Source organism: Callospermophilus lateralis, chromosome 18 (genome assembly GCF_048772815.1).
Source record: "Callospermophilus lateralis isolate mCalLat2 chromosome 18, mCalLat2.hap1, whole genome shotgun sequence".
NCBI lineage: Eukaryota > Metazoa > Chordata > Mammalia > Rodentia > Sciuridae > Callospermophilus > Callospermophilus lateralis.
Window position 1 is genome coordinate 49741208 of NC_135322.1, and position 26239 is coordinate 49767446.

At 44.4% G+C, this 26239-nt stretch overlaps 1 protein-coding gene and 1 pseudogene across 2 annotated transcripts in view; one reads left to right on the forward strand and one right to left on the reverse strand.

Moving 5' to 3' along the window:
- The window catches only part of Ranbp10 (RAN binding protein 10), a 67609-nt gene that overhangs the window by 11820 nt on the left and 29550 nt on the right, over window positions 1-26239 (reverse strand). The window contains exons 4-5 of one of the 2 annotated variants that reach the window (XM_076839638.2): window positions 5972-6139; window positions 792-814 (exon numbers count right to left, since the gene is read on the reverse strand). In XM_076839638.2, the coding sequence (XP_076695753.1) occupies window positions 792-814; window positions 5972-6139 (191 nt within the window). The remainder of the gene's footprint in view (window positions 1-791; window positions 815-5971; window positions 6140-26239) is intronic. The other variant, XM_076839637.2, reaches the window with a different exon arrangement.
- LOC143384124 (glucosamine-6-phosphate deaminase 1-like) lies at window positions 20128-21815 on the forward strand (annotated as a pseudogene).

The following is a 26239-nucleotide window of genomic DNA, read 5'->3' on the forward strand; positions in this document are numbered from 1 at the left end:
TGGATAAATAGGAGGGAAGGATTCTGATATGTAGACAGGATGATTCAAATGCAGCAAATGCTGCAATTGGGTTTCAGAGGTCCCTCAGATCACAAGAGCATTTCCTTGGGTACATTAGGGTGCCCCGGATCCCAAAGTAGGAGCAGAGTTAGCAAACCTTCCTTCCAGAACCAGCCAAGGCATACAGGGCTGGGCCAGGCTCCAGCACTCTGGGTGGAGGCCCTGCATGTGACAAGGCCTGTGGTGACTCACAGGAAAGGACTGAGGTATGGAAGGTACAGATGAGCCCTGAAGGCTACAGGAAGCACCATCCTTTTCTAAGAAGAGAAAACCCACAAAGTCCATCTCCCTGGATTGAGGGGGATCTTGGGGATACTTGATGGGGATGGACAGGGATTGGTTTCCTAAAAAATCAGCAACAATTCCCTACACTCTGCACCCCAGTTTGCTGGCTGTAAGTAACACAGAGCTGGCCCAGACCAGCTAAGTCATGGAGCTACCCTCCTTCCATGACCATCACCCCCATCCCCACCCACCCCACAGCTGCTTTTATAAATGTCACAAATTTCTGTCACCTGCTAAGAGTCGTGGAGGAAGACCAGGCCTTGCTCCTGGAGAGAGGAAGGCCAGCAGGTATCCCCTACTGGCACCCTCAAGCTTGACAGCACAGGACACATCCCTGGTTGGGGAAAGGGCCAGACTCCACACCCTGCACTTGCAGGTACCACCACACCCCATAGCATACAGCCCCCAATGGCCCAGAAGGGGGAAAGCCTGCTGGTCATACTTACCGGGAGGTCTGTGAAGGCTATGCCTGTGAAGGGAAAGAACAGTAATCAGGCCATTAGACAGGGCCAGCCCCTTGGTCGCCTCCACCTCTGCGGCAAAGGCCTGGTAGTTTTAGGTCTGGACCTTTCTTTTACTGGGTGGTCTATTCAAAAGCAAAGTCAGGACCTTAGGTAATTATCCATGGCTGTTCCACCTTAGAAACAACTAAACCCAAGTGATCTGTCCCAAGGTCTTTTAGGTCAGATACTTCTCTTGAACCAACACATTTATGGAAACCTACTATGTATGTCAAATCCTTTGCAATCCATTCATTACCTGATCCAATTCTCATATAATTCTGGGGAATGGGCATTCTTATCCCATTTTACAGATGAGGAGAAGCCTCAGAGGTTAAAAGACTTGCCAAAAGGTCTGATGTTCCAACATTGTCTCTAAGCTGATGAAGAACTGAAGACAGGGAGGGTGACAGCTGCCTATCTCCAGACTACACTCATCCTGCATCCCCAGGAATTCTAAGTTGGCAAAGCTCAGGTTAATAATGATTTGTGTACCATCTAAGCCCTCCTGCCAAGAGAAGGACCTGAATTTCCAGAGACCTCAATCCTGAACTGAATATGGGGACGGAAGGGAGTGGGACCCCAAATATATACACAGGCTTGACCCATGTCCACCAGGAGAGGAACCTCAGAACTCTACCAGATTACACGTATTTGACAGATTGAGAAATGACACAGACTTAGCCAATAGAGCCTCTCTCAAGATTTCACAGTCCTTCATTTTTTTGGATAAGGTCTTATAACTTTCTGGCCAAAGTCCATAGAGTTTGGCCTGAGAGATTTTCAAACTGCTGATTCCTTAGAGATCTTCAATCTGCTCCTCCAACTCTCACCCAGAAAAGAAAGAAATCCAGCAAGACAGCACAGGTGAAGTCTGACACAAGGACTCCCACAACAATCTTGCAAAGTTTACAGATTAAAAAAAAAAAAAAAAAAAAAAAAAAAAAAAACAATGTGAAGAGAGATGGTTTACAACTTTTACTGGGCTATTTTACTTCTCAGTGAGGAAAAGTCATAAACATCATGGTCTGCCTACCTGAGGCTACTGCTGAGCCCCATTTGCAGGGTCAGTGTCACTGAATCTGGAAGCCCCTCTATACCCTCTATTCTGCCCAGGAGCTTCCCCATGGATCTCAGTGTGGCCATGATGCTGCTTTACTCCTAGGCCTATGGAGGAAATCCATAGGATCCTAGAAGGAGTGGGACTTCAGGCTTCATCAGTTAACTGCAGTGTGACCTTTGGCTAGTTACCCAACCTCTGTGAGCCCATCTGAAAAATAGGGATAATACTAATCCCTCAGCGAGACAGTCTGTGAAAGCTGCTTCATAAACACTGAGTTCTAAGTACAAATTGGCTGCAACTGGGTCACAGAGTGAGGCAATGGGCATACTTCTGGGCTAGGGATGACCTACCCAGGTCTGCCCATCTCTGCCTCACAGTGGCACCCTGGAAGGCCTTAAGGTGATTCCAAAAGAATGAGGAAAGAAGCTATTCCTCTCTATTGCATTAGACCAGGCAACACTGCACCCTTCCCAGCCCTGCTGATCCCTGTGAATCTGTGCAAGGCCAATGTGATGGCAAGATCTGATCCCAGATGCCAAGAGAGTAACCAAACCTGCGGATAATAAGGGGCCTGGGCCAAAATGTCATAGGTCTTGGGACACTGAGGCTGAGAAGAAAAGATCTTATGAGAGTTCAGAGCCATATGAGGATGATTCTGCAAGCACATTGACTGCTTGTAGACAGAACATCCCTCCATTAACTCATTCATCCTTTTTACCAAGTACCTGCTGAGGCCTCCCAGGATCCCTGTCCTGTAACAGAACTGGGGAAACAGCTGCAAGCTTGGCCCTCACAGTGCTTCTGACTGCAGCAATAGAGATGGCTTGTGACTGATAATTACAAGTCAATTGGGAGATGGCACTAGGGCAAGTGCTGTGACGGAGGAAAGAAGCAGGGAGGCTTTAGACCCCTTTAGAGAAGTATGGCAGAAAACTCAATCTACTTCTCTAAAGGGAGCAGGGTTAGATTCTGAAGCACATTATTGATACGATGGCTTGTGAAAAGGAGGCAAGGACATTAGAGGATTCACTCAGTGCCTTACATGTGCTAGGCAGGTGTTCTACCACTAAGCCACAACCCCAGCCCCTATCTTTACTGCCTTTTCACAATTTCATGATCTAGAAAATTTGGCGGACAGATCATATTAATCTTTCAGTAAGGTTTCAATAATATCCTTGTGGATAAGAGAGAAAAACATATATTTCAAGCTAATGTAGCTGATTCGTAAATGCCTGGTATCATACCTGGACAAGCTCAACTGACACTCAGGGCTCAAATCTTAGCCTTGTACTAGAGATTGAACCCAGGGGTGCTTTACCATTGGGCTATATCCCCAGCCCTTTTTATTATTTTTTATTTTGAAACAGGGTCTTGCTAAGTTGCTGGGGCTGGCCTCGAACTTGTGATCCTCCTGCATCCAAGTTGGTGGAATTACAGGCATGTGCCACTGCACCCAGCTTATAAATATCTTCATTAAAACATACTCAAGGGACTGGGGCTGTGGCTCAGCGGTAGCACACTTGTCTGGCATGTGTGAGGAAATGGATTCAACTCTCGGCACCACATATAAAGAAATAAAATAAAGGTCTATCAACAACTAGAAAAACATTAAAAAAAAAAAAAAAAAAAAAAACCATACTCAAGGAGGCCAGGGTTGTGGCTTAGTGGTAGAGCATTTGCCTAGCATGCATGAGACACTAGGTTTGATACCTGGCACCACATGAAAATAAACAAATAAAATAAAGGTATTGTGTCCATCTACAACTAAAAAAAAAAAATTATACACACACACACACACACACACACACACACTCAAACATTTTTATCAAACTTTAGTGTAACAGGGCTGGACTTGTGGTTTGCCTAGCATGTATGAGGCATTGGGTTCGATTCTTAGCACCACTTATAAATAAATAAAATAAACAAAAGAAAAAAATGGCGTATGTTTTAAAAAAAATTAGGTTAACAAAATGCTGAAAAGGATGTCAAATAGCTGAGATACAGTAAGTAAGACCATAGAAGATCTTGATAGGCTGGAAAAATAGCCACTCTACTTCTAGATTAAATTTAATTACAACATGTGAGGTCTTTCATGGGGTCTATAAAAAGCATTCAATAGAAAGATGAGGTTTTGTTTTTTTTTTTTAAAGAGAGAGAGAGAGAGAATTTTAATATTTATTTTTTAGTTTTCAGTGGACACAACATCTTTGTTTGTTATGTGGTGCTGAGGATCGAACCCGGGCAGTACGCATGCCAGGCGAGCGCGCTACCACTTGAGCCACATCCCCAGCCCAGAAAGATGAGTTTTTAAAAATAGCCTGTGACCACAAACTCCCTGTAGAATCTAGGCACCTGGTCAAGAAAGAACTCAGCCCTTTGGTGAGCCTGGTACACACAGATGAGGCCCTAAATGTACAGTTATAGAGGGCACACCATGTGTGCCACTCCAGGTGCCATGCTCTGAGTAAAATGAGGACAAGCTGGAAGGATATGAAGGGCAGGTAATCAAAGAGGCAGGACTGGGTCTGGCTGCAGAGAAACAGATGAAGCAGGGCTCAGGTACAAGGTGAGAGCTCACAACAGAGGCTCCTGAGACTCTGGCAGTAGAAGAACCCAGAGCCAGGGAATAACTGGAATCAGAAAGTGGAGTGGGGGGGTGGGGGTTATGCCTCAGCGGTAGAGCGCTCGTCTCGCACATGCAAGGTCCTGGGTTCGATCCTCAGCACAACATAAAAATAAATGAATGAATGAATGAATGAATGAATAAAAGTTAAAAATTAAAAAAAAAGAAAAGAAAATGGAGTGGGGAATGGAGATTCTTCTTGAGACCTTGCCCCGTGCCCCTGCCCAGTCGCCTCCCCAACTTCCCCAGCTATGAACTTCTCACTGGTTGAACACCAGCAACTGCAGTTTCAGGAGGGTTTCCCCAGATGTGCACCCGGGAAAGCTCTGCATCCATGCTGTGGCTGTGCTCTTGGCTGCCCAGCTCCCTGGGCTTTCCTGCATGCTCTGTCAAAGAATGCTGGCTCCTGGTCAACTAATCAAGCTACCAGAAAACCTGATTTCCTCTAAGGTCTCCAGATGCTGGCCAGGTCATCTCCTAAAGAAGTCACAGAGGGGCTGTAAGGAGTAGCAGTTACCTTTTTATTGTCCCTCAAGCTAGGGGTACTTCTCAGGCCTCTGATGAGTGAAATGTCTAGTTCTCTTTCCTGTAGGGCTTGGTGGCCTGGCTGATAGGGTACTGAAAGTCCTCTCCTCACTATATCATCCTAAGAGAACTAGCGTGTGGCCAGATCAGACACTCCTGCAAACCCAGGCAGGCAAGCCCAGCTTCAGGCCCCATCTTCCCAGTGATTTCTACACTTCTGGTTAACAGCATTACCATCCTAGCCACCTTCTCACCTTTCCTTCTGTCACTAAGCCCTGCTGGGCCATCCCAGGCCTTCATCAGGTTTGATCCCCATTTTCTGCACCTAACACCTTACCTCAGGCCACCTGCCTCTTCCCCTGGCCTTTCATCCCTCATGATTTCACCAAAGATTTTCTGAATGTAACTTTGCCCACACTACTGCCCATTAATCATGGGACAGCCCAGAGGAGATCTAGCCCCATCAGATCCCACTTGTCTATCTTCTGTACTAGTGAAGCCTTCACTATTGCTCTGGAGCAACCAGCACCCTGGCCATCAGAAGGGCTTACTGGGCCAGGTCATGGGCATGCAAACCCCCATCACGAATAGTTATGTGCTTCAACCCCTCAAATTTTTCATTTGGTGCTAAAACCTGCTCCAATAAGTACCACAAAGGCCAGGATCAAGACCAAAACGGAGCTGTACCCACCCTGGTCTTAATAAATGCTGCTTAAAGAATAGGTTCACAAAGAGAATGCCCCTGCTACTACTCCATTCACCTTAAAGGGCTCCACTGGCTGGAAAAGGCTGCAGTTCCCCAGAGTTCAGCAGAGGCTCCAGGACACTGCTTTAATTTCAATTGCTTGCCTTTGAGTCTCTCCCAATCAAAGGGGCTCCACAGGGGAGACCCTCCAAGGTCCCTTAAGCACCTACCAAGACTGTGGCCATTCTTAGTGTAGAAGCACGTGCCATTGATGAGATTAACACAGCAGCCGATTACATCTCCTGTGGTGAATGTGGGACCATAGGGCTGGCCAGTTCCCGAGGAGCAGAAGGAATGCCCATCATCGCCATGGTAACCATAGGAATGTTTGTCCCAACCTATGGGGGAAGAAAGCAGCAATAGCTGAAAAGAAGGACTTGAGAGAGGAGCAAGAAAGTCAGAGAGGCCCCACCAGGTCTCAGCCACTCTCCCAGTCTGCCTCACATCAGTCAGCACTTGTGGCCTCTCACAGATCCAGCTATAGACAGTGTCTGGCTATACCAAATACACACTTTGTTAATGAGTTCAGTAAATCACCACCCCTGAGGGGCTGAAGCAGCCACAATGAGAAATATTCCAAGCTGTGGTTAACAGGAACCAATATTTGGAAGGGAGTCACTGGAAAGCAGTATAACAAGGAGGTGGTCAGAGAAAACCTCAGGAAGGAGAGGGGGCTGGAAGTGACCCAACCTCAGAATTCTATGTGGTATGTTGTCAAAATTTTTAAATTGAAGAATAATTTGCCTATAGTAATATCCTTCCTTTTAACTATATAGTTCAAATGAGTTTTAACAAATATCTAAATATATACAGTTTTGTTACCAACATAATGAAGACAGACATTTCCATCACTTCAAAAAGTTCTCTTTGGCCTCTCTGTAGTCAGTCCACTCCACTTATCCCGAGTCACTGGCAATGCCTATCAATCTGATTTGTCCCTGTGGTTTTGCCTTTTCCACAGTATCTTATAAACAGGATCACAGGGGCTGGGAGGTGGCTCAAGTGGTAGCGTGCTCGCCTAGCATGTGAGGCACTGAGTTCGATCCTCAGCACCCCATTAAAAAAATAAAATAAAATAAAGATGTTGTGTCCACCTAAAACTAAAAAATAAATATATATTAAAAAGACAGGATCACAGAATATGGGGTATCCTGTGTCTGACTTCCTGAACTTAGCATAACATATTTGAGATTCCTCCATGTTATTAGATGTATCAATATTTCTTCCTTCTTTATTGCTAAGTAGTACTCCATTTCATGGTTGCAAAACACAGCGTATCTATCCATTCACCAGTGGATGATATTTGAGTTATTTCCAATTTCCAGCTATTATGAATAATAGCAACAAATATTTATATAGAGGTCTCAGTGCAGACACGTTTCCATTTCTCTTGAGTAAATACTGTACCTAGAAGTGGTATTTACTGGGTCATAAGATTAAACATATGCTTAACTTGATAAGAAACTGCCAAACTGTTTTCCAAAAATGGCTATGTTGTTTGCATTTCTGGCCAGCAATGTAGGAGTTCCACATCCTCACCAGCAATGAACATACTTAGTGATTTTGTTTTTCTTCTAGCCATTTTAATAGTGTGCAGTAGTGTTTTTTTTTCTAGTTCTTATTGTTTTTTGTTTTTTTAAGGATTTTTCCTCCTATATTTTCTTAGTTTTTCATACAATATTATAATATCATTGTGGTTTCAATTTGCATTGCCCCAATGATGTTGAACATCTTTTTATAAAATTATTTGTCATCTGTTCATTAGAAAATCATGGAATTGTTATTCAAATTTTTAACCCATTTTAGTCTTATTTTGTTTTTGTTGTTATTTTGGTACTGTGGATTAAACCCAGGAGTGCTTTACCACTGAGATACATCCCCACACTTTTTTATTTTTATTTATTTTTTTAAATATTTTTTTAAATTATGGTTGGACACGATACCTTTATTCCATTCATTTATTTTTATGTGGTGCTGAGGATCAAACCCAGGCCCCGCACATGCTAGGCGAGCACTCTACCACTGAACCACAATCCTAACCTATTTTTTATTTTAAGATGGTCTCACTTAAGTTGCTCAGGTCCTAAGTTGCTGAGTCTGGCCTCGAACTTTTGATCCTCCTGCCTCAGCCTCCAAAGTTGCTGGAATTACAGGTGTATACCAATACACTTGGCTCATTTTATTATTATTTTATTTTTGAGAAAGGATAATGCTATGTTGCCCAAACTAACTTTGAACTTGTGATCCCTGGCCTCAGCCTCCTGTGTAGCTGGACGTAAAAGAGTGTGCCACCATGCCTGGCTCCTTTAACTCATTTTTATAAGACATAAGCATTCTTTATATACGTTGAGTATAATCCTTTTACGTGTTTGTGAATATTTTCTTCTAATATGTGTCTTTTCTTAACCCTTCCCTCCCTCCCTCCCTCCCTCCCTCCCTTCCTTCTTTCTTTCGGTACTGGGGATTGAATCCAGGGGCACTCAGCCACTAAGTTACATCCCAAGCCCTATTTTATATTTTATTTAGAGACAAGGTCTCTCTGAGTTGCTTAGCACCTCACTTTTGCTGAGGCTGGCTTTGAACTTGGGATCCTCCTGCTTCAGCTTCCTGAGCCGCTGGGATTACAGATGTGCGCCACCACTCCCGGCTTAACATTGTCCTTCAAAGGCCTGTTGAGATCTTGATTGGGATTATGCTTAACAATATTCATTATTCTAATCTGTGAACATGGCATATCTTTCCAATCATTACTAATTTAATATTATCTTGGGGCTGGGATTGTGGCTCAGTGGCAGAGCACTCACCTAGCATGCGCGGGGACCTGGGTTCAATCCTCAGCACCACATAAAAATAAATGAATGGAATAAAGGTATTCTGTCCAACTACAACTAAAAAATAAATAAATATTTTTTTTTAAAAAATTTAATATTATCTTATTTACCTTCTTAGGGCTCCGGATGTCGCTCAGTGGTAGAGCTTTGCCCTCCTGGGTTCAATCCCCAGTACAACCCCCCAAAAATCAATTTCCAATTCTCTTTTGCTGTTATATCAAAATATAATTGATTTTGGAAGGGTGATGAAAACATTTCAAAATTAAATTACAATGATGGTAATAACTCTACAAATATGCTAAAAACCACTGAAGTGTACACTAGATGGGTGAATGTTATTATATGTACATTTACTCTTGATAAGGCTGCCAAATATATGTGTGTGTACATATACATATATATACTTTTTATACATTTGCCTGGTATCCTGCACCTTGCTAAATTCACTAATTAGTACTGAAGATTCTTTGGGATTTTAAAAATATAATGACCGTAGAACTTGAGAATAAATAGTTTTATTTTTTTTCCTTTGCACTCTGTACGCCTTCCATTTCTCTGTCCTGCCTTGCTACAATGATTAGGCCTCTTCTAATACAATACTGAACAGAAATGGTGAGAACAGCACTGAGACCTCAGAAGTATAGCAAGGTTTTATATAGGGAACCAGTGAACAAGGTCATGATGAAGGGAATTAACAAGCAAAGACATACATGCAGGTAGGACAGGAGGGTGGGAGCTATAGAGGGACAGGCCTATCTGGCTAAGGGGCAGAAATGGAGTCCTCAGAGCCTGCCAGGGAACTGATGGGGCAGGTCTACTCCCCAAAGCAGCCCTATCAGGCAGTTCCCCTATTTCTGCCTGCTCCTCTGGGAATTTCCTGGAACACGTCCAAGGGAACATACTTAAACATCCCTCCCCTAACTAAGGGCAAGGGTAGAAGTTCTGCCCTGAAGGTAAAGGTCAGTGGGAAAGGACACCTGAGTACCTGAGGTGCTCAGAAAGAAGGGTGAGGCTCAGCAGTTAGTCCATCTGAGCACGCAGGTAAGGCAAGGGGTATAGGCAGGCTGCAAGCAGAGGCACAATGTTGAGAAGGGATGGATGATGGGCTGTGGGCTGACAAAGGAACTGGGGTGTGACTAGAGAAGAGGAGCAGAGCAGGCCCTAGAGCCCAAACTGCCTGCATGTGGACTGATGAGCTTGATGGCAAATAGACCCTTATGGTCACAGTACCCAACCCAAGCCCTGAGTACCCTGAACTTTCATGTCTTTTCAGTCAGGTTTTGGTTAAACAAAGATTCTCTCTAGAGTCTTTGGTTAAACAAAGATTCTCTCTAGAGTACACAGAGGAAGCATCATGAAGCTAAATGGGTCTTGGTGACAGGTGTGGGGGCCCAGAGCCTGCTGTGCCCTCACCACCTCTTCCCCTGCATCACAGGAAATTAACATGAGAAATACTAGGGACTAGCTTTAGAAAGACCAAGACCTGTATCAATTCCCCAAGACACTGGAACTACCTGGTTCAGGGAAAAAGGTACTGCTCAGAGCATCAACCCAACTCCTAACCTCACCAGGCCCAGAAGTGAGGAGGCTTTTCTAATGCTGATGGATACACAGATCATTTCACCTCTGGGCAAACCAATACGCATTCCCTAGACAGAAATTTGGAAGCCCTAAGGCTCCTGACAGCAATGCTATTCCCCTCACCTGTGGAAGGCTACAGACAAAGGGTGGTCAACTGGAGAGCAGCAAGGAGCAAGGGGACAATCATCCCTCCAAGTCTGGCTTAGACTGCTTGGTGGCCCCAAGCATGCCCACCAGCTTCCCCTGACTCAGGATCCCACCTATGGGCCATGTGAGCCATAGAAGTCCTCCCCCTAAGCATGGGGATTTCCACATACCACACAGTGACTGACCACAATGAGGCCACCTATTAGAAGAGCATGGCTTAACTCTGTGTACTTGGCTTTCTGTGGATAGCCAGGGGTCTAAAATGTCAGAAGATAGGTAGGGCCCTCCTGGGTGCTGCATGACCACCAGAACCTTTCCTAAAGCCAAGTTCACTGCTTATGTGGCCACTGCCCATCTTTTTTTTTTTTTTAAAGTATTTATATATATTTTTTTAGTTATTGGCAGACACAACATCTTTGTTGGTATGTGGTGCTGAGGATCGAACCCGGGCCGCACGCATGCCAGACGAGCGCACTACCGCTCGAGCCACATTCCCAGACCAGCCACTGCCCATCTTGATTCTTCCGCCAAAGTCCTTCAGAAGGGCTGCTTTCTATTCCTAGGGGTCTTATCAGACCTAAGCCCATGGTGATGTCCACTGAATCCTCCCCTCATGCCAATGTATAATGATCCAATCCAATGCCTGTCTCTTGAGATTTTCGATAACATTCTTTGGTCCTCCTCTAGTACATAGTCTATATCTCTGGTCCACTGCTTGATTCCTGCTGGGTCTCTCCAATCAAATGTTCCTTGGGCTGTCTGCCCTTTCTACCTAAGACCATGAACTCCTTAGGACAAGGGCCACACAACCTCATGACCACTCCCTCCAGGGCCCAGCATGTCAGGAGTCTGAGAGGTGGTATGATTATGTGTACACACACATCTGTGTGTCCATTTGCCACTGGTTCCCAGTCTCAGCCACCAGTCCACCTTTTTAATCACATAAGGATGATACTGTGTGTGAGATCTTTTATGCAGATTTTACTGTTTAGTAAGTACAAGACACAAACTGGGAGGTTTTCTTTTTTCATATTCTCAGGCTGAAGCAGTAGATACACTAGAAAACCTAACAATAATTTTGCTGTTTGATTGATCAAAGCTACTTAAATCATCAGGAAGAATCATTTCCTACTTAGTGACTCAAGGATATCTGAAATATATTTTTGTCTCAGTGTATAGGAGAGCTCAAAAGCCATTATCAAAACAAAACAAAATAAAACATACTACCCAAAGGACAGATGCCTAAAAGTTCAAAGACTTGAAATGAAAAATATAAATATTTTGAATACTTTTCTTCAAAATTAAACTACATCATTATTTTGACAAAACTAGCATAGAATTTTTACTGCCTAAAAGCTCTGGCTATAAATATGGATTTTAAATTCAAAATACTGAAGAACACAACAAAACACATAAAACATTTATTGAGAGTCAATTCAGGATTTGCCATCACTTCACTGTGGTGGCCCATGACTGTTACCTTCCTTGGTAAAAAGGATTTTACAGAAGTTATAAGTTCTTGAAATTGGGGAGATTTTATCCTGAATTATCTGGATTCACCAATACAATCATAATTATAAAATAAAAGACACTGCATTGCTAGCTTTGAAGATGGAAGAAGGCCTATGAGTTAAGGAATGCCAGTGGCCTCTAGAGTTAGAAAAGGGGTTGGGGATATGGCTCAGTAGTAAAGCATTCATCTGGCATGTGTGAGCCCGGGGTTCAACCTCGGCATCACAAAGGGAAAAAAAAAAAACAACAACAAGGAAAAGAATTTTTTCCAAAAAGAATACAGCCCTGCCCACATATCTATTTCAGAATTTCTGTTCTTCAGAGTTGTAAGATGATTACTTTAAGCCACTTACAGCAGCAATAAGAAACAAATAAAGTACCCTGTGGTCACAAAAGAAGCTACTGAGCATCTGAAATTATCAGTGTTGTGAAGCAACACCTCATTTCTGTTTCCTGCTCTTTCAAGTGCTAAGCAGTTAGAAGCTTTTCAAGAATAACAGAGTCATAATGTATTTTTGACTGAAGACATCATCTTACGCCAGTATTTTTTCCAAACACAATTAAGAGCCTGTGTGTGTATATAAGGTGTGTACCTTAACATATGAGCGTGTGTGCAAAAGGAAGGATACGGAATGCTATACACTTCCCAGTAATAATGGTTGCTGCTGCAGCATTGTTTATAGTTATGGTGAGACATTCTCCTCCTTTGGAGAAGATAAGCACCATCCCCTGGCCACCAAATTATTAACAAAGGCTTACTCCTGGAGTTTTCAAGTAGAGGTGTGGATCATGAAAGGAGAAAACAGATAACACATAAGTAAACAAACTGGCAGACAGAAACATCTGTAGATAAAATGTGCTCTGAAGAAAACAAAGCCAGATGAAGGGCTAGAGATGGGAGTGGGGACAAAACAGATGGGAGAGGTGATCAGGCTGATTCTTGCTGAGGGGGTGACCCCTGAACAGAGGTCCACTTGACAAAAATGTCAGTAGGAAGAAACTTTGGAGTCAAGGGAGCAAGTTCAACCCATGTGTGGGACAGAAAAGTCTGAAGGCTGGAGCAGAACGGGTAGGACTGGAGGGGTATAGGTGCTGATGGTACGACAGAAAACAAAGGTAGTGCCCAGGGTCTTTTCCCTTGCAAGTGGTTAGATGGCAGCACCATTTACTAAAAGTCAGAGAAGACGGGCAGAAACAGCAGGCCTTTTAGAAATCTCAGGCTTGAGTCGTTGTCTTAGACACTGAACAGGTGGGTGGCTATTACAAGGCAGGAAAGATGATGGCAGGACCAGGCACTTCATGGCTCTGTACCTGATGCAGACAGTGTGATGGGGAATGCTCACTAGACAAGCAGTGGTATGGACAGAAAACTCCACACAAGGATGATCCTGTGTGTCACATCTGTTATGCAAGTGACTCCGAGTGAAGTCACTGGAGGATTTTCCTACTGTATTGTCCTAATACAAAGGTTTTCTGTCTTTTCTTTAGGAGAAAAAATTAGGCTAGCCAAGGACTGAAAAGGACAGAACAGACACATGCTAGAAGAACCAAAGAACTGAGGAGATGTTAAAGGATATGCTGTTGCCTAAATGGATTCAGTCCTCCAACCCTCCAAAAACACTATCCTCAGGCCTTGGAAGTTATAGTGTGGAGAGGAGCTGGTACAACCAATGCCATTTTTAAGAAATCAGTCTTCATTCTGTAACAGGCCTGTTGTCAGTCTCAGCTTACGATCCTCACAGAGGCACGCTTGCCTGTTAGAAACCCTAGCAGGGCATGACTCGGGAGGCTAACGCAGGAGGATTACAAATTCAAGGCCAGCCTCAGCAATTTGGTAAAAGCCTCAGCAATTTAGGTTTTTAGATTATAAAAAGTAAAAAGGTGCCCTGTGAGAAATGCAGCCTGGAAGTCTTTTTATTTTGAAACAGGTCTCCTTAAGCTGCTGAGGCTGACCTAGAAATTGCTATGTTCCTGCCTCAGCCTCCTGAGTTATGGGATTACAGTTGAATGCCACTGAACAGGCTCAACAGATCTTAATGACTAGTTCTCATCTTTCATGACTTCACCCACATGTTTCCATTCTTCCTACTCCAAGCTAGTTGAAAATAAAAATTACCTAAAAATTACTTTAAAGGTCTAATTTGGCTTTCTCTTTAGAATCCCACAGAGCTAACACAGGACCCTTCCATGCTGGCTCTGGTAAAAGGCACACCTTCTATAATAGATGCTGTGAATCTCCTATTTTTTTTTTTTTTTTAATGGAACATTCCAAGTTTGTCATGGCATCTGTTGGCAGGAACTCCATTCTGCTCCAGTCAGTCTGCATGGCCTCCCCTAACTTGGTTTTCAAGCCCTTACTGCTTTAGAATATAAAAAGCCCCTGCGTCTAAAGTGTTTTCTGGAAATTACAATGCATGAAAATATTAATAAAAGTTAAATGCTCTTCCCTAAATACACACACACACACACACACACACGTATATATATATACACACACATATATATACACATACATATACACACACACGTGTGTGTGTATGTATATGTGTGTGTATATATATGTATGTATTTTATATATATATAAAATACACATATATGTGTGGGGGTGTGTGTGTGTGTGTGTATAGATAGATAGATAGATAGATAGATAGATAGATATGAGACGACTAGGGATGTTAACTCAATGGCAAAGCAACAACACTGGGCTCAATTCCAGTCAAAAGAAAGAAAGCCCCCTGGAGCCCTGAAGGACCTCTGCAGTTTGGTTCTTATCACAGAACTGTCCCTCTCAGACGGCACTGATGCTCAGTGAGCCACATGCCTTCTCAGGAAGTGGGAGAGTGTAGAGCTGTTGGCAATTCTGAAAGCCCTCCAGGTAAGCTATTTTAATGTGGGGCAGGGGAAAGGAAGCTGCTCCAAGAGAATAAAGTGAGCTTCTCAAAACTGGGTTCCATCAGAAAAATTACAAGAATTCAGGATCCCAGGAGCTGACTTCACCCAAACTATTCTCTATGTATGCATGACAGGGTTCTTTCACCTTGAAAAGCATTTGGGCACAGTACTCCTGGTCCCCTTTACCCAGCCTTCAAGATCAAAGCATGCTAGGGGAATAAGCCAGGATCTGTGTGTCCCATTCCCCATCTTTTAGGGGATAGCCCTTTCCCTGTGCCAACCCTGTGACTCCAATGGGGACTGCTAAACACAGTAGATCCACCCCCAGGGCCACATGACCCAAGCTGGAACAATCAGAAATCTTCGTGGAACTTTCCTGAGGAAGCCTAGAAGAGAGGGGGTTTCAAAGCTCCTTTCTGCCATTATCCCAGTTGAAAGCCAGTTCAAGTGGGGCATGGTGGTGCACGCCTGTAATCCCAGCATGTAGGAGGCTGAGGCAGGAGAATCACAAGTTCAAAGCCAGCCTTAGCAACTTAGGAAGGCCCTAAACAATTCAGCAAGACCCTGTCTCAAAATAAAACATAAAAAAAGGACTGGGGATGTGACTTGGTAGTTAAGTGCAACTGAGTTCAATCCCCAGTACCCCCAAAAAGCCAGTTCAAGATACTAAAGCTATAAGCACAAAGCAGAGGAGGTGAGAGACAGAAGAGAGGAAGTCATGGACAGCATTTGGGTCCCCAAGATCTGACACCTGTTCACCCTTCCTGAGGCCTGGGAACTGTACTGGTCAGAGATGGGTTTCTCTTCCTTCATGCAGTCAACATACTCTGACTAAAGGGATCACATCCAAGCATCTTTCTGATTACCTTGCATAACACCTGGCTCACGTGGTGCTCATGTCTGTTAAAGAGAGCAATGTGGTCAAAGGCTGCAGGAAGTCTGGATACCAGATTGTCAAAGGGTCAGACCACAATGCAACAAACCATGTTGGGCAACACAGGGTTCAACTGAGTTTTGTTGGAGTCATATTTCATCTTAATTAAAGAAAAACAAAGGTGGGCGAGTTGGTACACGCCTGTAATCCCAATAGCTTTTGAGGCTGAGGCAGGAGAATTGCAAGTTTGAGGCCAGCCTTAGCAACTCAATGAGACCCTGTCTTAAAATAAAAAATAAAGGGGCTGGGGATGTGGCTCAAGCGGTAGCGTGCTCGCCTGGCATGCGTGCGGCCCGGGTTCGATCCTCAGCACCACATACAAACAAAGATGTTGTGTCCGCCGAGAACTAAAAAATAAATATTAAAAAATTAAAAAAAAATAAAAAATAAAAAGGGCTGGGGATACTGGGGATATGGGTCAGTGGTACAGTAACTCTGAATTCAATCCCTAGCAGAAGGAAGGAAGGAAGGAAGGAAGGAAGGAAGGAAGGGAGGGAGGGAGGGTGGGAAGACCAGAACAACAAAACTGTCTCCCTACATGCTCCCACTTATAGAGAGTAAAAGTGAAGTCACTTCTGGGGCCAGGAAAAAGGTCTGCAGTCAGACTGCAGACTTACCTCTACTCCCAACAAGTTTCCAGATCTCTCAGTTTCTATATCTATGAAATAGGGCAGGGCATGCAAATATCCTTAGAAGCTTGAGAAGAATCTATGGTCCCCTTCCGAATATGGGAGCCAGTAGCTATGCCTGAGTGTGCCTCCCTTCCAGTCCCACTACCCTCTGTTTTGGATGGGACACCCACCCCTTGATGATGTGCTTGGAAGTGAGGGTTCTCACTCTCACTGTAAGACCAGAGATAGTTGTCCTAGAGGGCAACAGGACATGAGGACTGTAAAAGAACCAGCAAGCACCACTGCCTGGGTTAGGCCCTACAAGGAGTCATGTCCAACTGGCTCTGGCTTAGAAGGATGGCTGGGCTATATGACAGAGAATGCTCTCACAGAGTGTGCCACCCAACTCACCATTCTTCCATCTCCAAAGAGACTTAGAGAGAAAAGACTGTGTCACTCCCAAAGAGAATTGATGGGCAGCCAGCCTGGTGCACATACAGAAAAGCCCAGTCCCTACTATGCCACAAACCAATTATATGCTAGTTACACAAGGAGAAGCCAAGCCACATTTGGGCCAACGCAGAAGGCCCCAACTGCCCAGTTCAGAAGTTCTGGCAGCACCCACTTCCTCTGCATCATCACTCAATCATGAAGACCCAACAAAGAGCAAGGGTGGCTGAGGAAATGGCTCATCACCTTGGCATTTCCAGACAACATCTCTAGAGGTGGGAAACTCCTCATGGGGCAACCAAGGACTACAGCATGACTGCTCCAGGAATCCATTCATGCCACTGCCATCTGCCACAACACATCAAAGGTCTCAGTCCCAGGGTGGTAAGGAAAGGAGAGGACTCTATTGCTACACCATACCATGTGTACATTAGCCCAGAACCTTGGAAGGGGGCTAGAGTGGAGCTGACCATAAGGTCTGATTCAAGACTGACCAGCACAAAGGGGGCCAGCCCATGCCTCATACACAAACCTAGTCTGAGCAATAGCTAACAAACCATTCATCTCCCCAACAAGCGCATCCATCATCATGGACACTGGGGCCAGGAGACTTGAATTTGTTTGAAATAGGGTTTCACTTTGTTGTCTAGGCTGGTCTTGAACTTGTGGGCTCAAGTGATCCTCCCACCTCAACCTTTTTTTGAATCCCAATTCTGCTACTTAGCTTCTAGTTTCTTTCCTCTGAACTCTTCTTCCAGAGTCAGCAGGATTAATGAGAATGTATGTGGAGCTCAAACCCAAGGAGATACTTGCTGGCAAGACTTCCCTTCTCTTACTATCTCATTTTGTTTTTGGGGTACTGGAGATTGAATCCAGGGTCTTAAACATGCTTGTAAGCTCTCTACCACTAAGCTAAGTCCCCAGTCTTCCCTCACCATCTTGAAGACCAGCTCACTGATCACACTTGGGCACTTGTAGTACTTCCTGCTCCCTTCTGCCCTGAGGGAGCAGGCAGGGGTGAAGCTGGTCACTACCCACCTCTCTTAATGAACAGCCTGAATAGGCCATCAGCTATAGACCCAAGCTGGCTCTGCTCTTGCTTGTCCCCAGTATCCTAGGGAGGCCACTGACCCTGGGAGCACTCAGTAGAGCTCAAGGTCCATGCCCAGTGGCTCTCAATGTCACTCTCGAGGTCAGCTATGGAGGAGAAGGTACGGGCTGGTTAACCAAAAGGCTTTCTGAGGCTAGAGCTGTGATGCAGAGAGCCCACGTGGCATGGAAGACATTATAGTAGAGCTATTCCATGAGCCACCCCTCTTCAGAAATCAGCAGGACATATGCTTGCCCCATAACCTTAAATGTCTTAAAAAATCTGACAGGCCCACTCCCTGGAACAGCTTGACAATACATAATGGACAAACAGAAGAGATTTTTCTCTTTCAGCAAATGCCATGGTGTAGCAGAGAACAGCTTTGTCATACAACTCCCATGGTTGTTACCCTGAGCTTCTAGACTCTTAGGCCAAGGAACAGGATCAAGGTAACCCCAAAGCTATGCCTCTGACAGCTACAGGCAGGAGGGTGCGTCGGCAATGGAAATCACTGTAAAGAGGGCAGGATAAAAAGCTGCCTCTGCAGGTAGCTAATGACAACAGGGGCTGACACCAGGTGTGGCACACCTTCCCACAGGCTTCCAGGCCGCCTACTGAGACAGAGCTCGGGTGTCAACTTGAAGCCATGGACAGGGCAAAGGATGATACAGCTAGAACCTATGTAGAAAGGTGCCTTCCACAGATCATATGTGTCATTCCTGATGACCAGAGAAGCCTAAGGGCAGCCAAAGAGTGTAGCTGGGTCTACATGCCTGTAATCTCAGATATCTGCTACAGAAAGCCACCTGATACTGGTATTTGCTCCAGGCAGACACCTTTCACGGAACATGATGCACTCATAAGAGAATAGAGAGGGAAATACTGAACACCCTGTTGTTTACTGTCAGTGCTTGACACACCAGCAGGTGCTAGCCTCCGCTCTCTCTTGAACCTGGCATGGCTCTGTATTGTGCCTAGATCTCTGCTATCTCTCCCATGGCATGTGCAGATGTAAAATATCAGCTCTATGCAGAATGTGGCCCACCTAGTAGAAGCAGGTACCAAGTGGGCCTATTTTCCTGACAGGCCAATCAGAGAGGGTTGGTAAGATGGGCTTTAGGAGAGGGAAGAGCTGATTTGACCATCCTGGGAAAGGAAAACAGAAAGCCCCTAAACCCATGCCCCTCCCTTCTTCTCTCCCTTCCTCCCTAGACCAGGTCCTAACTGCCAGACACCACCTGATTCAGGAAATATGCCTTGCACTCTCATACCGCAGCTGTGGTTCTTCCAGTTACTCCTCTGCCAACAGTTACAATCAAGGAAAGTGAGGCTCAGTGGGCCTGTGCTCTCCTTTGAGGGGCTGTAGTAATTAAGGTAATATGTGCCACACCACAAGAACAGCTGCCTTGCCAGAGAAAAGGCAAGGAAGATGACACCAGTTACCCAGCTTTGATGCAGACTGCCCTCCTGTCAACACAGCCCGTCTCCCAGGCTCTGTCAGTAGCACATGACATAGAAGCAAGATTTGACCTTCCTTCCATCCTCAAAAATCACTTGAACTTGGGAGAAGTCCAAACCCCATTCTCTGTGTACAATCTGGCCTTTCTTTCCCTGCTTCCCCAACCTAGATATCCCTGCACCTGGCCTTCCCTGCCAGCTTCCCAAGGTGAGGGTGGGGCCACAGGTACACTCACCCTGTGTATCAACTTGCCCTGCTTCCGAGTCATTTAGCCACAGGTTCCGGTATTCTAATTTTGGGGCCAAACCTGTTCCTTAGTTTCACACTTAAGGAGGCCAAAGAATACCTTGAAAAGATAAACCTCCAAACTTCTACATCTTCCAACAGAAACCTCTGCTGGGCTGGGCCTGATGGAGCATACCTATAATCACAGCGGCTCGGGAGGCTGAGGCAGAAGGATCACAAGTTCAAAACCAGCCTCAGCAACTTAGCAAGGCCCTAAGCAACTCAGTGAGAACCTGTCTCTAAATAAAATATTTAAAAAGAGCTGGGGAGGTCTGGGGTTGTGGCTTAGTGGCAGAGCGTCTGCCTCACACATGTGAGGCACTGGATTTGATTCTCAGTACCACATAAAAATAAATAATAAACAAAATAAATATTGTGACCATGTATAACTAAAAAAGTGTTGTTGTTTTTGTTTTTTTTTTTAAAGGAGGTGGGGACCAGCGCGAGGCCCAGCAGCCAGCAGAGTCGCCTCTGCAGCCACGGGAGGCAGGAGGCATCGGGAGGCAGGAGGCATCGGGAGGCGTCCGCGACAAGATGAAGCTCATCATCCTGGAACACTATTCACAGGCCAGTGAGTGGGCGGCCAAATATATCAGGAACCGCATCATCCAGTTTAACCCAGGACCAAACAAGTACTTCACCATGGTTCTCCCGACTGGGAGCACCCTGCTTGGCTGTTATAAGAAACTGACTGAGGGCACTCAGCAGGTAGAGCACTCTGCACGTGTGAGACCCTGGGTTCGATCCTCAGCACCACATAAAAACAAGTAAATAAAATAAAGGCTTGAGTCCATCTACCCCTGAAAAATAAATATTTTTTTTTAAAAAAAGGAAACTGATTGAGTACTATAAGAATGGAGACCCGCCAACCATGGTGGCCCACACCTATAATCCTAGCAGCTCAGGAGGCAGAGGCAGGAGGATCACGAGTTCAAAGTCAGCCTCAGCTATTTAACGAGGTGCTAAGCAACTCAGGGAGATCATGTCTCTAATAAAATACAAAATAGGGCTGGGGATGTGGCTCAGTGGTCAAGTGCCCCTGAGTTCAATCCTCAGTAACTAAAAAAAAAAAAAAAAAATCACATATTTCCTTTAAATATGTGAAGACGTTCAACATGGACAAGTATGTGGGCCTTCCTTGGGACTACCCAGAGAGTTACCACTCCTTTATGTGGAACAAGTTCTTCAAGCACATTGATATCCATCCAGAAAACACCCACATTCTGGATGGGAATGCAGTTGACCTGCAGGCTGAGTGTGATACCTTTGAGCAGAAGATCAAGGCTGCAGGCAGGATTGAGCTGTTTGTTGGAGGGATTGGCCCTGATGGACTTATTGGCTTCAATGAGCCAGGTTCCAGCCTAGTGTCCAGGACTCGTGTAAAGACATTGGCCATGGACACCATTCTAGCCAATGCTAGGTTCTTTCTTTCTTTCTTTTATTTTTTAGTTGTAGTTGGACACATTACCTTTATTTATTTATTTTTAAGTGGTGCTGAGGATTGAACCCAGGGCCTTGCACGTGCTAGACAGGCACTCTACCACTGAGCCACAACCCCAGCCCAATGCTAGGTTCTTTGACGGTGATCTTGCCAAGATGCCCACCATGGCCCTGACAGTGGGTGTGGGCACTGTCATGCATGCTAGAGAGGTGATGATCCTCATCACAGGTGCTCACAACACTTTTGCTGAACCATATGTGGACCGTTTCTGCCTTCCAGTGAACCATATGTGGACCGTGTCTGCTTTCCAGCAGCATCCCTGCACTGTGTTCGTGTGTGACGAAGATGCCACCCTGGAGGTGAAAGTGAAGACTGCCAAGTATTTCAAAGGTTTAATCTTATTCATAACAAGTTGGTGGACCCCCTGTATAATATCAAAAAGAAAGAAATTGAGAAAAGCCAGTCTCCTAAGAAACTATATAGTATTAGCCCATGCTGGGACCTACTATCAGTACCTCATAGGAAATTTTCTTTAGGAGAACAGAATTGTTTTTCTTTAGTCCAGTATGGTTACTGCAGTAAGTAGGTGAATTTACTCTTCTTGGTTCTGAGGCTAGAAGCCTTGTCATGGAGTTCAGCTGTCGAATGATACGTAACTTAATCAGAAACAATCTCTGAACAGTGTTCTCCATCATTTTGATGTTCACCACACCCATGTTAGGGCTTCTTGGCTTTTTGTTCTGCCATAGCTACTGTTCACAAGTACAACACACTCCTGTGAGGAATTTCTATCCTTATGTGCACCTATTCTCAAATGGGTGGGAATTGGGGGCTTGTATATTTTGGACTCAATCTCTTTGAAGTCTTGAGACCTCCTCTTGAGCAGGAGGAGGAGAACTTAATGTGAGAACTGCTGCTTCAGGTTAAGGTGTAAACTTGATATCTTGATATCTAAATGACATACAAGGTAGCAGCTTCTCTGGTACCACAAGTACCACAGAAAGAAAACTGTTCCTTACTTTCTTTCCCCAAGTTGTTTTTCTACTCTCAAGGTGGCTTTTCCATGAACTGGGAGGACTCCTTGGAGGAGGAATTGGGAGGCTGGGGCTAAAGAGGTAGCTTTTGCTATTAAGTCCAAAGCCTCCAGGGGTCCATCCATGACAAATTTCTCTCCCTTTGGGGACCCAAAAGGAGAGAGGTAGAAACCTTTGTCCTCTAGAGCCCTGTGTTTTTGTCAGAGGTCTCTTTTATATACTCATCAGTAAGGAGGAGACACACCGGGGCAACAGACACTTCTACAACTTTAGTGTTGTGATCAGACAAGGTAATGGGGTAGAAAGCAGCTCTGTTTTGAGTTTAGTCACTACACATAAGTGCCATACTCTCCTGCCTCCCTCAGAGTTGAGTGCCACGGTCACACACCAGATACTTCTAGTATTGTTGCCCCATTTAACATACCCTGCTTCTTTAACCCTCTCAGGTTTGTGTGGTAGGATCCGATGTTGTCAGAACATCAAGAATTATAAGCCTGGGCTGTGGATGTGGCACTTGCCTAGTGTACATGAGGCCCTGGGTTCTGTTTCCAGCACCACAAAAAATAACTTGGAAAAACAAAAACCCTTTGCTCCTTTGTCCTTCAGTTCTCCTTCCCAAATATTTTGTTTCTGTTCTCCTTTTATGCCCTTAAGCCTTTGTGGAGTGGTTGCTGCCTCAGCTTCCCTGTTCTTGTGCCTGTTTGAAGCTACTGCTGCCGATTTCTGGGAAAATTCTGGCTCAGGCCTCTCTTTAAGTGCTGCCTTTGGCACCAGCATCTCATCCTTTAGCTTTTATACGTGATTGTGCTGTCATTCTATGTTAAGCTAAACAGTCAGTGGACTTGTTTACAATGTGATATTTTCTATTAAATCCAATATTTTCCAAAAAATTAAAAATAAAATAAAAAGGGGGAGTGTTGGGGATATGGTTCAGTGGTAAAATACCCCCAGGTTCAATCCCTGGTACAGAAAAAAAAAAGAAAGAAAGAAAGAAAGAAACCTCTGCCAATGCAAGCTAAGACATACCACATGCTCCCAAGAAAGTCTGAGTACCATAGCCTCATGGGTGAGGCTCCTATTATCATCTGCCCCAATTGAGACCCCAGAGTGCCTGCCCTTTCCCTAGAGGCAGAGATGTCCTCGCAGAGCTAGTACAGCCTACAAGAAAGTACTAGAAACATCAACATCCTGATTGTTTCACCATCTTCTTCCACAATTCCACTCCTGCTATATGTCTACCCAAATATAGAAAACATGAGTGCGTGAGGGAAAATGTGGTTTCAATGATAGCTAATTCCACTCTGATATGCAAGTATTCATAAAAGAACTTTAGCTTCGTATGGTGATACATGCCTATAATCCCAGCAACTTGGAAGGCTGAGGCAGGAGGATAGCAAGATCGAGGCCAGTCTGGACAACTCAGTGAAGCCCTGCCTTAGAATAAAGTAAAAAGGCCAGGCATAGTAGAGCATGGCTGTAAACCCAATAACTCGGGAGACTAAGATAGGTAATAGAGTTGCTAGGACTCAAAAACAACTCGGGAGGCTTAGTTGTTTAAGGCCAGCCTCAGCAAATAAGCAAGGTCCTAGGCAACTTAGTGAGACACTGTCTCAAAAGTAAATATATAGATACATAGATAGATAGGGCTAGGAATATGGCTCAGGGTTACGTGTTCCCGGGTTCAATCTCTAGTAACTAATAATAATAATAATAAATTAAAAGATAGGCTAGGGATGAAAGCTCAGAGGTATAGCAACACTAGGTTCAATCCCCAGTATTACAAAAAAATCAAATAAATGGGGCTGAGGATATAGCTCAGAGGTACCCCTGGATTCAATCTCTAGTACCAAATAAAAAATTGGTTTTTTTTAAGAATAAAACTAAATAAATAGCCAGGTACAGTGGCACACGCTTGTAATCCCAGTAGCTCAGGAGGCTGAGACAAGAGGATGGAGAGTTCAAAGCTAGCCTCTGCAAAAGCCAGGCGCTAAGCAAGTAAGTGAGACAATGTCTCTAAATAAAATATAAAATAGAGATAGGGATGTGGCTCAGAGGTTGAGTGACCTGAATTCAATCCCCAGTACAAAAAAAAAAAAAAAACAACTAAATTAAAAAAAAAAAAAAAAAACATTTTAACTAAATATGTACTTCTTCAGGCAGAAAAAAATAATCTTTCCCATTATAACAATAGCTAACATTCATACACATCTTTTATGTCAGGTACTATTCTAAGCACTTTATAGGAATTAACTCATTAATTTTCAATATCCTATGAGTTATATACAAATAACACTTCCATTTTACAAATGGGGAAACTGAGACATCAAGAAGTTAAGTAACCACTCCTGGCAGAGTTGCTAGGATGCAAATACAATGAGGTTCCAAAGTCCATGTTCTTAGCCACTGAGCCTTACTGATTCACAAGCTAAGAATATCAATCAGAAGACCATGGAAGCTTCACAGCCCTTGAGGTCTATCTCCCCACAAGACCAAATGTGAGCTAGCTGTTGATTCAATGACACACAGAAAAGAGGATGGTCACTCCTCATCCAGGGAGAAGGTGGTGGCAGAGTCCTATGCAGAATCAGTGCCACAATGGTTAGAGCAGTGGGATAAGGCTGAGTTCCAAAATGAAGGCAGACTACAGGCCTATGGTACCTGGCTCAAGACTGGTTCCAGAACCACAGTCGGCTGACAAGCCCATCAAGTTGAGGTAAAGCCCAACAAAATGCAGGAACAGCCTCATTCCAAAACTCAAGTATGTCACGTCAGGCACTGTGCTAAATGTAGGAGGATAGGGATGAATAGATGTGGTCCAAGTCCCAAGGAACTCACCAACTCAGTAGATGTAAAAGAGTCATATAAAGCAAGGTAGCAAGGATCATCACAGGCAAGGTTATAGCAGGGGTCTAGGAGGAAGGGCACTGTTCAGAGCAAGAACAACATTTGCCAAGTGGCATAGTGGGGAATGTCAACAGCACATGGTGTGCAGTGAGGGCAGAGGTGGATAAAGATGAAGCTGAACAAGAGACTGTGTCCTCAGGGCAGAGGAATCAGAGGCCCAAAGAAGGCAAGAGGAATAGTGCAGAGAGTAGAGAGCAGAGGTTTGAGGTATAGAAATCAATCAGGAGGCCATGGAAACAACCAGTGGAAAAGTAATGGCAAGAGAGATGAGGAAGGGGCAGAATCATAGGATGAGGGATGGATGGAACAATGAGGAGCCTACTTGGAGATCATGGGGACAGTGAATATTAGTAAAGATAGTGAGCATGCAAAGACTAGACTTTGTAGGAAAATAACCTCAGTTTGGGGCAAGCAGGTTCATTGTCTACTGAAACTTAAGCAAAGAACTGAGGTTTCTAGAAGGGTAATCTGCTCAAATATAAAGTGGAATCAGTTGAGTTGAATTCTCCTGCTAGGAGGGTCCCTTCAAGGAAAGTCAAGTACTACTGCCAATACTTCCCTACCCACTTCACACAACTCCCATAGTTGATCAGGACCTAGACCTAAAAAGTCTAGAGAAATGAGTAACTTGGGATAGAGGAGGAAAGGAGAGAAAGATGATCTTCCACAGTCTGGAAGCACATACTTCAGAGAGAAAGGGGCACAGGCTTTCAGGTCAGTCTGGCATTAGTTCTGGTTGGTTTCATACACTCAAAACAATGAGGTCCATAACAAAAGTTCCAAGCCTAGGGCCTTCCTTCCTCACAAGCTTCTCTTCTAAAGGCTCATAAGAGACAGAACAAAAAGCTGAAGACCAGATGCTTCTCAATAGCAGCAGCTGAGCAGACCAAGACCAGACTTCCTGATTTAATCTCTTTTCTTGGAATGACTCAGATAAGGTCTATTTGACTCATGCTTTCCCACTTGCTCCTAAAGTCACAGAGACTCAGCATCAAAAAGGCTACTTCAGACCATTTTACAATAAAAGCTTTCTTGAAACAAAAGGTCAGCAATGCTCTGGAGGTACATTACTAGGAGCTTCAGTTCAATCATCCACTACTTCAGATCCCAGCCTGAATGTTACTTCTTCAGGAAGGCCTGAAACCAGCACACTCTCAAGGCACTGACCAAAGTGCAAAAGGCCCCTTGCAGGGTTATCAGCTAATGTATGTCCCCCGACTGGGAAAAGTTCATAGAGACAGGGACCATGTCTATTTACCCTAGGCTG